The 13,205-nt window shown below is 41.7% G+C and overlaps 1 protein-coding gene across 3 annotated transcripts in view; it reads right to left on the bottom strand.

Moving 5' to 3' along the window:
• The window catches only part of CWC27 (CWC27 spliceosome associated cyclophilin), a 120,421-nt gene that overhangs the window by 103,415 nt on the left and 3,801 nt on the right, over positions 1-13,205 (bottom strand). For all 3 annotated transcript variants that reach the window (XM_083703603.1, XM_083703605.1, XM_083703604.1), the window contains exons 3-10: positions 12,477-12,589; positions 11,394-11,537; positions 10,539-10,637; positions 8,789-8,892; positions 8,476-8,545; positions 6,877-6,956; positions 6,531-6,564; positions 4,602-4,756 (exon numbers count right to left, since the gene is read on the bottom strand). In XM_083703603.1, the coding sequence (XP_083559729.1) occupies positions 4,602-4,756; positions 6,531-6,564; positions 6,877-6,956; positions 8,476-8,545; positions 8,789-8,892; positions 10,539-10,637; positions 11,394-11,537; positions 12,477-12,589 (799 nt within the window). The remainder of the gene's footprint in view (positions 1-4,601; positions 4,757-6,530; positions 6,565-6,876; positions 6,957-8,475; positions 8,546-8,788; positions 8,893-10,538; positions 10,638-11,393; positions 11,538-12,476; positions 12,590-13,205) is intronic.

The raw sequence follows: 13,205 nt of genomic DNA on the forward strand, positions 1-13,205 counted from the left end.
AACAATTTACTTCCAGGTTCTGGAGGAAACTTATGAGCTTACTGCAAGTAGAACTCAATTTCTCCACTGCCCGACACCCAGAAACTAATGGGCAAGCGGAAAGGGCAAACGGCATTTTGCAACAATACCTGAGGTGTTATGTAAAGGACAGAGAAAATGATTGGGTAGATAAGCTACCGCTGGCCGAATTTGCCTACAACAACGCGGAGAATGTGTCCACAGGGATGAGTCCTTTCCTGGCAAACTATGGGTGCCATCCCCGGGCATTCCCAGGAGAGGGGGGGGAGAGGTGGAGCGTGCCGGCAGCGGAACATTTTTTTGAAGAGATGGAAGCGATCCACCGTCAGCTTCAACTTAACTTAGAGAGAGCCAAGGAAGAATATAAGAAGCAAGCAGACAGAAATAGGAGGGAAGGTGAAATCATAAGGGTGGGAGACCGAGTGTGGTTGTCCACCCAAGGACTACCGTTCAAGGGTGGGAGTAAGAAATTGAGACCCAAGAAATTGGGACCCTTTGAGGTCATACAGCAGGTCAACCCAGTAGCATTCAAACTCAGACTGCCCAGTCACATGAAATTACACCCAGTATTTCACAGGTCATTACTGTCGCCGTACCGAGAGGGACGTGAGTGGGGGGAGCGTGAGAGAGAGGCCACCCAAACGCTCGTGATAGAAGAGAGAGAGCGCGACATGAACGTGGCAGGAATCATTGATTCCAGGTGGAATATCTGGTAGAATGGGAGGGGGAAGTAGAGTCGGAAAACACTTGGGTGCCAGCAGAGGTAGTGAATGACGAGATCTTAATAGAAACATTTCATCAGCGTTTCCCAAGAAAACCGCAACCCGTGGCACGATTTAGAAGGGAACACTTTGGGACCACCGATGAGGAGGGAGAGTTTGAAGGGTTCCCAGAGTCAGGGGTGGGTGAGGAAGCTGCCTCCGACGAAGAAGAAGAAGACGGGGAGAGAGACGGGACGCCGTGGCTAGAAGTGTTTGAATCCTCTGATGACGAGGATTGCTCTTTCAGGGGCTTTCCGCCCTCACCGCCAGTGGGAGAGGAGGCGGGAGGGGGTGAAGGGGGGCCTGGGGGGGAGGTGGATGTCAGGGAACTGCCATCGGAGTTAGAGGTGCTGGACAGGCTCCAGCAGAGTAGGAGAGACTCTGCAGCAGAAGCAGGAACCAGCAGGGGGAGTGCAGGAGTTACAGCGGAGGGGAGGCTCTCAGACGCTTCTAGTGAGAATAGTGAAGAGGTAACTAGACCCCCTTTAGGAATTCCCTCCCTTCGCCGGAAACTGTCACGCAGAGAGTCACGAAAGCGCATGTCCGTCAAACAGCTTTTATGTTGGCGTAAGTTCCGTAGACGCCCACTGTCAGATTCTACCAGCGACTGACGGAGTCATGCTTTTGGGGGCTCCGTTAGTGCCTGGGTTTGGATGACCGGCCAAACCCCAGCGGGATCAAGCTTTTACGCACAAGCAGCTCATTATCCCATCACATTATTCATTTGATTTAAAGAATGGTCAAAATGTTTGGCAAAACACATTAAATTTTTGTTTTGGTGGAATCAACAGATCCCTGTTGAATTCATAACTCCCCGCCTCTGAGCCTAGTGAAAGGACTGGGAGTTCGGAGGCAGAAATTCTGCTGAAACTAATAGGGGGGGGGGGAGGACACGATCATCTTCTTGAATAGAAGACCATTGTGAATGCCATGTTAGGACAGGAGAATACAGAAATAGTAAAATGTATATTTCTTCTATTTTAAAAGTTTGTCTGCTGATGAAACATGTCCAGGAAAAAAGCGACTTAAAAAAAATTATTAAAATGAAATTTAGAAGGAGTGGATAAATATTTTGACTCTCAGCCTGTGATTTTACTTTTCATATAAAAGCTACTGCTTCCCTGTAAATTATGAGTACTTTGATTTTTATATCTTTGATTACATGAACACACCCTCCAGAGTATACGTAATTGCATTGCCACTGCTTAGGGGGCTAATACAGTTTTCAAATGAAACAGAACTCACTGCTAATATCTAAGAAGTGACATTAAGAACTGCAGCAACTGCTTTTATCACAGCATACTTTTGAGATTAGAAACATTGATTTTCAAAAGATTTAAAGAAGTGATATTTAGGCTGAAGCATACAAAATGCTGAAATTAAACTCCTAGGAAGAACTATACTAAATTTAATTAACAACAACAAAAATAACAACGAAAATAGACTAGGTAAACTTAGAAAGAGAAAATGACTGAGGTACGTACAATACAACGTATCTTAATAAACTGTGTGGTCATGCAACAGATACCTTAAGTATTAAAGCCAAATAGGAACTGAGAGCACATTTAAATAGATCACATATGGTCTAAAAGAACTAGCAGATGTCAAAATAGTGTTTAAAAAACAAAAACAAAAATGCTCTTATGGCAAAACTACACATGACATTCCAGTCACATGTACTTGGATTTATTTTTTATTTTTTACCCAAACTCAATCACTGCATATTTTTCCTAGTCCAAAATTTTCCTAGCCTGCCCCAGCTTGGCCCTGGGCTCACGTATATTGTTTCAGGTGGCTTTTAAAACCATGGCAGTTTAAAAAGGTTTTTTGGCTGATCATTTTTCTGGTATACAGTATTGCTGTTGTTCTTGTTTTAGTAGCCCTTTAGGAAGTAATTATTGTAATTGATATAGGGTTGTGCTAATGATGCTGATTTTCTGACTGGGTCAGATATAGGGATTGTGAGGTTTGGGATATGTTAGCCACCTTGAATTTATTTTTAAAATTAGGTGGGCTGTAAGTTCTTTTTTAAAATAAAAACACTCACCAAAAAACAAGTTAGAAACAGAGCACTGTCTCAAGTACAGTTGTATAAAAATGGTGGATGTGCAATGCTGTGAAAAGCATATTGCACCTGTGATTACTATGGAAGTGTACAAGTTAGTATTTATTGTCTAGTCAATAGCTAGAGGCTGTGGTCTAGGTTCGCCAAAACAACGTGAAAGATCTTAGCAAAGCTGGAACAAACAAAAAGAAAACACTGTGATATTCCTTGAGTAAGAGAGACATCGAATCAAAAACTCATAACGATTCAAAGATGCCAACAAAGGGTGTTACCTGCCCTTCACAAAATTCTGCAAAGATAAATCAATACTAGGAAATGTCATAAGTAAGTAACATTTTGATTATTTGGTGAACTGTGCTAAGTGTTATGGCCGTGAGAGAAGAGCTTGGGCCTATGCATGCTGTACATTTCTGCTTAGTATATGCTTTAACGTTGTGATGGTTTCTCAACAGACAGAGAAATGAACAGACTTCTGCAAACACTCCTCTGGCTTTCCAGGGCAAGGTATGTGAATTACACCTATAAGCACCCATGTACAACAGGTTTGTATTACCACATGCCAGGCATGGACTCTTGCACTGACGCAGCTGGGTCCCAGGTGGGCCCATTCAATCTGTCCAAAAGCTTTGCACACTAAGCACACGAAGATGGTAACCAGTGTGGTGTAGTGGTTAAGAGCGGTCGATTCGTAATCTGGGGAACTGGGTTCGCATCTCCACTCCTCCACATGCAGCTGCTGGGTGACCTTGGGCTAGTCACACTTCTCTGAAGTCTCTCAGCCCCACTCACCTCACAGAGTGTTTGTTGTGGGGGAGGAAGGGAAAGGAGAATGTTAGCCGCTTTGAGACTCCTTCGGGTAGTGATAAAGTGAGATATCAAATCCAAACTTGTCCTCTTCTTCTTCTTACTAATTAAAAAGCACCATCCTAACCAGCTCTACCTTGTGTCAGTGCACAACTACATGGCAAATGGTACATCGAAGATATATCCTGGGAGTTTCTTAGCTGTGGCGCTAACTCATGGATCTGGGCCCACTTCTATAATCAGCTAACAGATTATAAAATATGATAAAACATAAGCCAAGCAGATGACATTATGATAATACACTTTATACACACAAGGTTAATAAGCACTTTGCTACTGAGGTCAGAAACACCCAGGTTTTGCTTATTACTTCATAATAACAACTATCTAGAAAAATAAAAATGTATGCTTGCAAATGAGATCTGCAACCAAGTGTTGTAATGTGGCGTGCTCTCTGTTCAGAATTCCAGCCTCTCCATTTCATTTTTCCTCTCCCACTCTAGATTGCCACACGTTCCCCACTGCTACAATCAGCATTCCACGGCCAATGAGCATGCTCAGTCCTCATTGGGGTCATTATTGCCCCTCACCCTGTGCTGTGTTTCTTCTCCTGAGTAGTTTTTGTACTTCTACAAACTGCAGTGTTCGCATAAGCCTGCTGATATATCCTTTTTTTGTGCAGGCTTGACACTGGTTTGGCTACTTCAGCAATGTCACTCACAGCTTGAACACTGGAAATAGAGGGAACGGTATACATATATGCAGCTACTCAAAAGCTTTCTATGGCAGGGCCAGAGAGAAGAATGAAAATATGAAGAGATGCTCCTCTAAAAATGTTAGCCAAAAAAATCATCTGAGGAACGAACTTAAGATCAATTTACTCAAGTGTCAATGGTGGAATATTTGAAAAAGTTACTTTACTATAGTCAAACTCAAAATAATGCATTACCCACCTGCGGCTACTTTTCTTCTCAGTTTCCTTATCTTTGGTTGGTTTTTGAGCTGTTAGATCAGCATCTTTCTTTAACTTCTTCACAATGCGTTCTTTCATTTGATACTTCTCATCACTATCAATTTCTTCATCTTCCTCACCATATGCACCCTCTTCCTGCCAAGCAAATAGGCTGGTTTGATAAAATATCCATTCACTGCTCTTCATACACATGACAACTTCAGTTCATCACAGGAAGAGTATTTCAAAGACAATAGACATCGGAGAACACAACTGTCTAAAACACTGTGATACTTACATGAAGAAAAGAGATTTCTAATCATTTTAAGCTCTCCTCAAGAAGTAGTTAAAACTCCTGTTCTATATTATTATTATTGCTCATTATTATTATTCATTATTGTTGCTGTTGTTGTTATTCTATCTTTTCTCCAAGGGGCTAGAGGTAGCAAATGAGTACATGGTTTCACCATCTCCCCATTTTATTCTCCCAATTACCCTGTGAGGTAGGTTAGGCTGATAGTGATTGGCTAAAGGTCACCCAGTGAGCTTCATGGAGCAGTGCGGATTCGAGCCCTGGTCTCCTAGGATCTACTAGAACCACTACATTGCAGTTTTTTAAATGTGACAGAATACGGTTTCCTCTTTTTCTTTCATTTTCCACATCACTATAATCTTATCTTATTCCTCAGCACTGTGCAGATATCCAGATTACAGTATATACAAAGTTGGAGAGTGGGATGGTATTTGTGCACCATCCCACTCAACATCTGTGAGGTATAATTTATGCCTGTGGCTCATATGCAAAAGGGGAGCCCAATGCTCAAAGGCCAAATCCACAGGACCTATACGCCACAAGATCTAGATGTGAAGGACCTACATTCACAGAGGCCTCCCCAGATTAGTATTTGGTTTTTGATGGTCGTTTATGTAACATGTCATTGGTGCGTTAGTAATGAATTTATAGAGAACTTGTATGCAGAGCATTCTGCTTTATTAGTTGTTCCGCAATGCTTCCCCAATGTTATCACTGTCTGGAGGGGCACTCTTATGCTAAAACAAAACAAAAGCCGGACAAAAGAACACCAACAACCCCAAAAAATCTGTGATATGAAGTTAACAGGTTTCCAGTAGGAAGCTTCCAGGACATCCGTATTGGATGCTTTAGTTGAGATTCCTGCATTGCAGGGGCTTGGACTGGATGACCCTCAGGGTCCCTTCAAACTCTATGATTCTATGACATGCACCAACTGGAAACGAAGCTGTATGCTCGCCCTGTAACTTGTGAAGGTGTGAACAGTATTTAAAGCCCTGCTAATATAATGAGCTTAGGCTCCAATACTTTGGCCACCTCATGAGAAGAGAAGACTCCCTGGAAAAGACCCTCATGTTGGGAAAGATGGAGGGCACAAGGAGAAGCGGATGACAGAGGATGAGATGGCTGGACAGTGTTCTCGAAGCTACCAGCATGAGTCTGACGAAACTGCGGGAGGCAGTGGAAGACAGGAGTACCTGGCATGCTCTGGTCCATGGGGTCATGAAGAGTCGGACACGACTAACTGACTAAACAACAACTATAATGAGCGCAAATTAACATGAATGCACAATATAAAGGACACCTGGAGGCCCATCTCATCAGAGTGAGTGGCAAAGCATTAGAGCGATGGAACAGCACAGCTCCTATTCTTCACTATGTGTAAAATTTGAGCATCTGTATACAGTTCTTCTCCACTGGGTAATTTTAGTTTAAACCATTTTTGTGCTGTGTACTTTGCATGGACTCAAAGCAGCAGACTTTGACCTAAAGGAATCACCCACACCCAGAACCACTGTCCTGGTGGCAACATGTATAAGCTTCAGTGTGTGACTTTCCTGAGAACATTACAACTTCACAGCAAAATGGGCTCCCTATTGAAGCAGAAATGCTACTCACCTCATCCGAGATATCACTGTCATCTGCTTTTTCACTGAAAGGAAATGCAACTTATGTAAGTAGATTCTTCTCTAACGTTACTTGAATTAGCTTAATGAAATAAAAATTGAATTTAAAAGTACACAGGTAGAGATGCAAACCTTTTAAAAAAACAACAACACTGAGTTCCACACATCTACATATGTACCTAGCATACAAAGCAGGGGCAGAAAAACGGTCTAGGGATAGCCCCCTAGATCTAAAAAGCAAGAGTTAGGCAAGTGGACAGGTAGTTGTGAGTTTACGGTAAAGAGATCCAGCCTCCCCCAAGTTGACATAGCTGCTGATTAGCAAGTAGTATATTAACCTTTCAATGGCAGGTACTGAGCTCAGATGCGGATCGTCTTTCAGCAAGTCGTGACTGCTTTTGCTTTTTCCTTTCATATTCTAAAAAAGAAGAACATGGTGATGAGATTCAGAACAATGAGTAGGGGGGTGGAAAGGGGTCAGGGGGAGAGGAATCACTGTTTTAACCTCACACAAACTAACTGAAAAAATATAGCATCACTCTCCTGTAAAACACATTTGTTCTTATCCTAAGAGGGCTTATAACAATTAATAAAAATCATACCATAACCAAACTACAAAAGACTAAAATCAAAACAGAATGACTGCAGTTAAATAATTTCCAATACAGTATTGTTCATTGCAAATGTGCCCTGAAATGAAACAATTGTGATGTGCTGCTTAAAAAACACTGCAGTAAACTAGCAATGTAAACTCCCTCCCTCTGCTGGGGAGCAAGTTCCACAATCTTGCTGCCACCACCAAGAAGGTCTTACCACACTTAAGTCACCACCTCAGACAGAGAGGGGGACATAAAACAAACTTTCCCTACATGAGCTAAGGCAGAGATGCACAACCTTGTAGCCTTACAGATGTGGATGGACACTAGCTCCAATCAACCCCAGTCAGTACAGCTAAGAGTCAGGGCTGATGGGAATTGGGACTACAACACCTAGAGTGCCACAAATCCCTGAATGATGACATATAAATGTGATCATGATCACATATAAATGTGATCATGTAGAAAAGAGTGGTTTGTAGGTATCAGGTACTAGACCACACAGTGCTTATGGGGGTCATATTCAGTATAATCAGCACTTTGCATTGAGGCAGAAAACCAATCAAGAGCCAGTTGTGAAGGACCAATTCTCTAGCAGCAAAGTATTACAATAATACAACATTTATCAGGATGCATGGTAAGCACATCCATCTCTATATTCATGTTTTATCTGAACTTGGCAGTGTCTTGTATCAAGTGTGATATGTTGGTTCACAAAGCTCTACCAAAGGGGTGGGGAACCTTCAGTTTGCAGGCCAAACGTGGCCTGCCAGGGGTTGAAAGTAGGCCTGAGAGACAGTTTTCCCCGAACCACCCTACCTGCCCCACGCTTGATGTCATATGTAACAGTAGATATGGGGCTGGTAGAGATGTGGCAGGCAATGCATCTTAAAGTGCGCTCCCCATGGGGCAAAGGAAGCAGGCTTTGGCTCAACTGCTCATCATCCACAGGGGAACCTGCACATGGAGCTGATGCCTGCAGAAAGAAGGCTAGACCCAAAGCATCCTGGACTGGTTGTGTGTGGAGGAACTGCAGGAAGAAGGCATTGAGTGATGGGTAGTAATCTGCAAACCCTGCATGGTGCTCTGAAGTCCCAGTGCCTGGACTTCAAAGCACCCAATACCTGATGTCATGTCAGGTGAACTGTTATGTGGACAGTCTTGCCCACCTGTCAAATCTGGCTCACAAGGCTGGGTTTGATAAGTATCTGGCCTACAGAAGCAAAAAGGCTCCCCACCCCAGCTCTGTAAGGTAAAGGTTCCAAGAGGAAAGGAAGTTATTCACAAATATAAACAAGCAAAGAAGCGTCACAAAAATATATCGTTAGCCTGTATCTATACCTGGCTAACTCTGTTGACTTCTACTTCTTCCTCTTCAGCTTCTTCTCCAAATGAAAGCAAGCTAAAATTCCTTTAAAAAAAAGGGGGGGGAACAGTATTATCTTATACAGATTGTTTTCCTGGAAATGACATTACAGAATACTTTTGAACAAAATACCCCATTCAAAGGACTAAAATGTATAGAGCTTTATTGCTTTAACTTCACAGGGTATAAATAAGGGTTTGATCATTCAGTGGCGATATATAAATAGATCTTAGTTTTTGTTCACCATGTTAATATTGAGTTTGTGGAGCCATCACAGGCTATAATTACTTTGTGCCCTTGGATTTTGCTTTCTTCGCTTCTTCAGCTGGTTTCTCATTCGTCAGCTTTTTACTGGTTCTCGGAATTATGTCATCAAAAGGATTAAATAAAACCTAGAAGAAAAATATTTCAGAAACCCTCTTTTAGGACTTCCCATTGTGATAAGTAATCCTGATTTTAAAACCTTCCAATCGCTGCAGTAAAACAGACAGCGAAGAATAACACTCCAAGAGTTACAATGTACAAAACCACCACGCACAGAGACCCAGTTTGCACCACGGTTTAGCGTAACATGCATGAGCTGGAACAAGCCTGAGGAAATCCCACACTGGATCCGAAGCAGAATGCAGTGGCATGAGGGAGAGGAGAATGCATGTTCCCAAACCCTTCACAGCCTAGGACCCTGAACCCACTACATGGTCATCATCAGTTCAGGCCCTGCTCTGTAGAACCTTCACTAATTGTTCCACTCCCTGAATGAGGTCGGAAATTAAATCTCTCTGATAGCATTCAGAGGGTTTCATCTACCATACTCTTCTGTGTATAAGACTACCTTATTTTCTTTAAAAATCATGCTTAAAATGGGGGTCGTCTTATACAAGGGTAGTGAATAGGGTGAACGTTTGATTGGTTGCTACCCTGGCTGTTAGCGGCTATTGTGCGTGTTATTGGTAGCTGCATCAATGGGTGGTATTGATTGGCTGGCGCTGTGGCAATTGGACGGGCGATTGACAGCTTCTGCCGGCGAGGGGAGAGACTACAGGCAGAAGAAGAAGAAGAGGAGTTTGGATTTGATATCCCGCCTTTCACTCCCCTTCAGGAGTCTCAAAGCGGCTAACAACCTCCTTTCCCTTCCTCCCCCACAACAAACACTCTGTGTGGTGAGTGGGGCTGAGAGACTTCACAGAAGTGTGACTGGCCCAAGGTCACCCAGCAGCTGCATGTGGAGGAGCGGAGACACGAACCCGGTTCCCCAGATTATGTGACTGCCGCTCTTAACCACTACACCACACTGGCTCTCAGGCAGATTTTGTGATGTGTGCGGGTGAGCGATTTTCAGCAAGCACCCCCCCCCCCCAAAAAAAGCTCAACAACTCTTGGGAAACCTCTGCAAGAGAAACTCAACAACTTTGTGCCATCTCCCATTTTTTAAAGTTTGAGTCCCCAAAAATACACGGAAAAATACAGTATTCTGTATTGCCTTTGGCAGTTAAAATGAGTGACACTGCCATGGGCTACAGTCTGCATTAGCAACCTACGGATTTTTTGTGGAATTGTGCTGAAATAGATTTCTTAATTATTGCCTTTTATGCTTTCTTATGTAATTTTAAGTATATTATGGTTAAACAAGCTCCTTTGGCCTTAGCAAAAGCTGCAAAAAAACCAAATATGTGTCAGTCTTACAACCTTTGGTAACTGACGTAGTTTAATATCACCCTAAATTTTACTCAGAGTAGACATATTGAAATTAATAGACCCAACTTAATCATGTTCATCAATTTCAATAGGTCTGCTCTAATTAAAACATAGCTGAATACCACACATAGTCAATTCCAAAACTGCAGGTATTAAATATACGGCTTTTAAAATATTACAAATGGCAGACACAGATGCATATTAATAGGCTAAAATAACTGTATAAAATACTCATTCTGATCACTGCTTTGAGATAAACAAAGATACAAATAACATTTAATTGTGATGGTTTGAAGGCAATGAAATATATATTTTAATCCATTTTAGACAATATTAAACCTACCTCAGTACTTTTTATTTTATGTGGGTTGAGTGGTCTTTCATCTGCATCTGTTTCAACCTCTGTGAGTCGTAACATGTTATATATGGTATCTCCAGTAATCTGCCAAATTAGAAGAGGGTTTTTTAAAGCTTAAATTATTTTCAAAGTACATTCTGGATAGTTTTAGAAAGCTTGTATGTTTTCTGTTAAAAAGTCATTATCAGTTTGACAGCACATAAAATGAATTTATACTTTAGATCAATGTAGCCTTTTTCCACAGTGAGAAATGCAATCGGAAAAGGTGCAGAGTTTACAAACATACGGGTATCCCAACACCTGACATAAGAGATATATATGCTAGGGCTAAGCCAAAACAAATGCATTTAATGGGAGGATCTGCTCCCTGCCTTGCAGGCCTTTTCCCACATGGCCTGGGAGGGTGGGGCCCTGACTGACTCCAGCTACAAAAGCTGAGGCTGCTGGACACTCTTGGGTTGGGCTATTGTTTACAGGGGTTTATTGCTGTTGTTGATATTCATTTTTAGTATCTTAATTTTTAGATCGTATGATTTATGTGGACATTGTTCAATCTGGATGTGTATCTTCTAGATGTGTTTTATTTTTTGCTTATGACTGCTTTTGTTATGTAAATCTTTTCATGCTGTCAGCTGCCTTGAACATGCCTTTAACTATGGAAACAAAGCGTACAAATAAAATTATTGTGATGAGGGTATCCAAACACCTAGCCCTCCCGCTCGTCAGAGACTGCATTTGATGAGTTCTGACAGCTCTTGGTGGATTTTCTTCGCCAAGGTTGCCCCCACAACCAAATTCAGGCAGACAAATAACGGGGCTTGGGACAGAAGTCTTTCAGACCTTGCCAAAGATGGTGTGCTTGTTGTTAAGTTCATCTGCCCGAGCCAAAGTAAAGAAGAACTGGCTGCCATTATCGTGAGGCCCGGCATTTGCCATGGCAACCAGTCCCCGCCGAATAAAGCGCAACCGTGAGTGGAATTCATCCTGCAAATTAAAGAGGAAGAGCAATTAGTGCACAAGTTTAATCTGCTCTTGTTCATTCCACAGCTTGTCCGTTGATGCACCTCTGGAATACGACATCAAAAACACTGTTTGCAGCCAAATCCCAAAGCAATAATCACTTTCATTATCGACACCAGCTTATCTTCCATGGAAAAACTAGAAATCGTTAATTAACACAATAAAAAAAATTGTCCTAATTTTAAGGAGCTGTGATATAGATAAAAGTGGTGTCTTTTGGAAGAATGCAAATATTGAAAATTACATCAGAAGCAACAAGTTCAAGAGGGTCTATCCTAGCTAGCAAGTAGGAGCGGTAGTTCTTAATTCTAGAAGCACAATATAATTATTTGTTTCTTTCAGAAACTTTTTTTAAAGCTTTCTCATGGTTATTTGTACTTATAGACAGGAAATCTTGAAAGATGAGGATCTGTTCTTCCTTCCAAGCTTGGCAATTAAGTCCCATCCTCTCATTCTATGAACAGCCTACATTTCACTACAATTGTTTAGAATGCCATTTTATATGCAGAGTTCTAAAAACAGACAGGAGCAAGAATTATTTTTATTATTTTTATTATTATTAGGTTGCTTTCCTCACAAAAGTGACCCTAAATAACCCCAAACTTTGACCCAGATCTAGCCACAGATTAGTCATTTTAGTCCTGCCAGTTTCAATAGGACTCAAATCTCATGTGCTCAAATTATCTCACAAAGAAATAAAGGGAATTAAAAGTGATTAACTATGCAATCCTACACACTTTTACAAATCCCACCAAGTGCAATGGGGCCTACTGCAAGCTATGTGTGCATGGGGTGGGCAGCTAACTGTAGCTGGGACATTTATTAAATCTTAATCCATTTTAACCAAAGTTCAACAGCAGTGGAATAAGTGGACAATAAAACCCATTGAAAACAGAGGTTTACCTTGAAAGGGGCCCCATAGATAGATTCTCCTCCTGACCCAGTACCAGTTGGATCTCCTCCTTGCACTATAAACTCAGGCACAACCCTGTGAAATATTGTGTTGTTGTAATAACCTGAAAAGAAAACCGGCATTAGAGTAGCTAGCATAGACTGCATACCTTTCATTATAAACAGCATTCTGGTTTCTCACCAAAAATTTATTCCTTCAAAATATCTCTCCTCTTAAAATTAGCTGCATATGCTAATTTTGAAGAAGCTAAAACCCAAACTACCAAAACCACTTAGTTCAGTATGAAATTTAAAAGGATTATCTTTAATATTGTTAATAAATTCTGTTGTCCACAAATACAGTGATACCTCGGTTTATGAACTTAATCCGTTCCGGAACTTAATCTGTTCTTAAACCAAATCTGTTCTTAAACTGAGGCACGCTTTCCCTAATGAGGCCTCCCACCACTAGTTCCCTTCCACCGTTCAGCTTCCGTTCGTAGACTGAGGTAAAGTTCGCAAACCGGAACACTACTTCTGGTTTTGTGGCATTCGTAAACCGAATAGTTCATTAACACGACTGTTCGTAAACCAAGGTACTACTGTATTGGCTTGGTTTACTAGCCAGCCTCTCTCAGTCCTCACTACCAGCTCTCCCCACTTTCTCTAGCACATGCACACAGGACTGTGGGAAGAGGCTGAGGTTAGTTCATTCTGCAGCAGAAAGGAGAGAAGGAAGGA

The sequence above is a fragment of the Podarcis gaigeae genome (genome assembly GCF_964106915.1).
Source record: "Podarcis gaigeae genome assembly, chromosome: 11".
NCBI lineage: Eukaryota > Metazoa > Chordata > Lepidosauria > Squamata > Lacertidae > Podarcis > Podarcis gaigeae.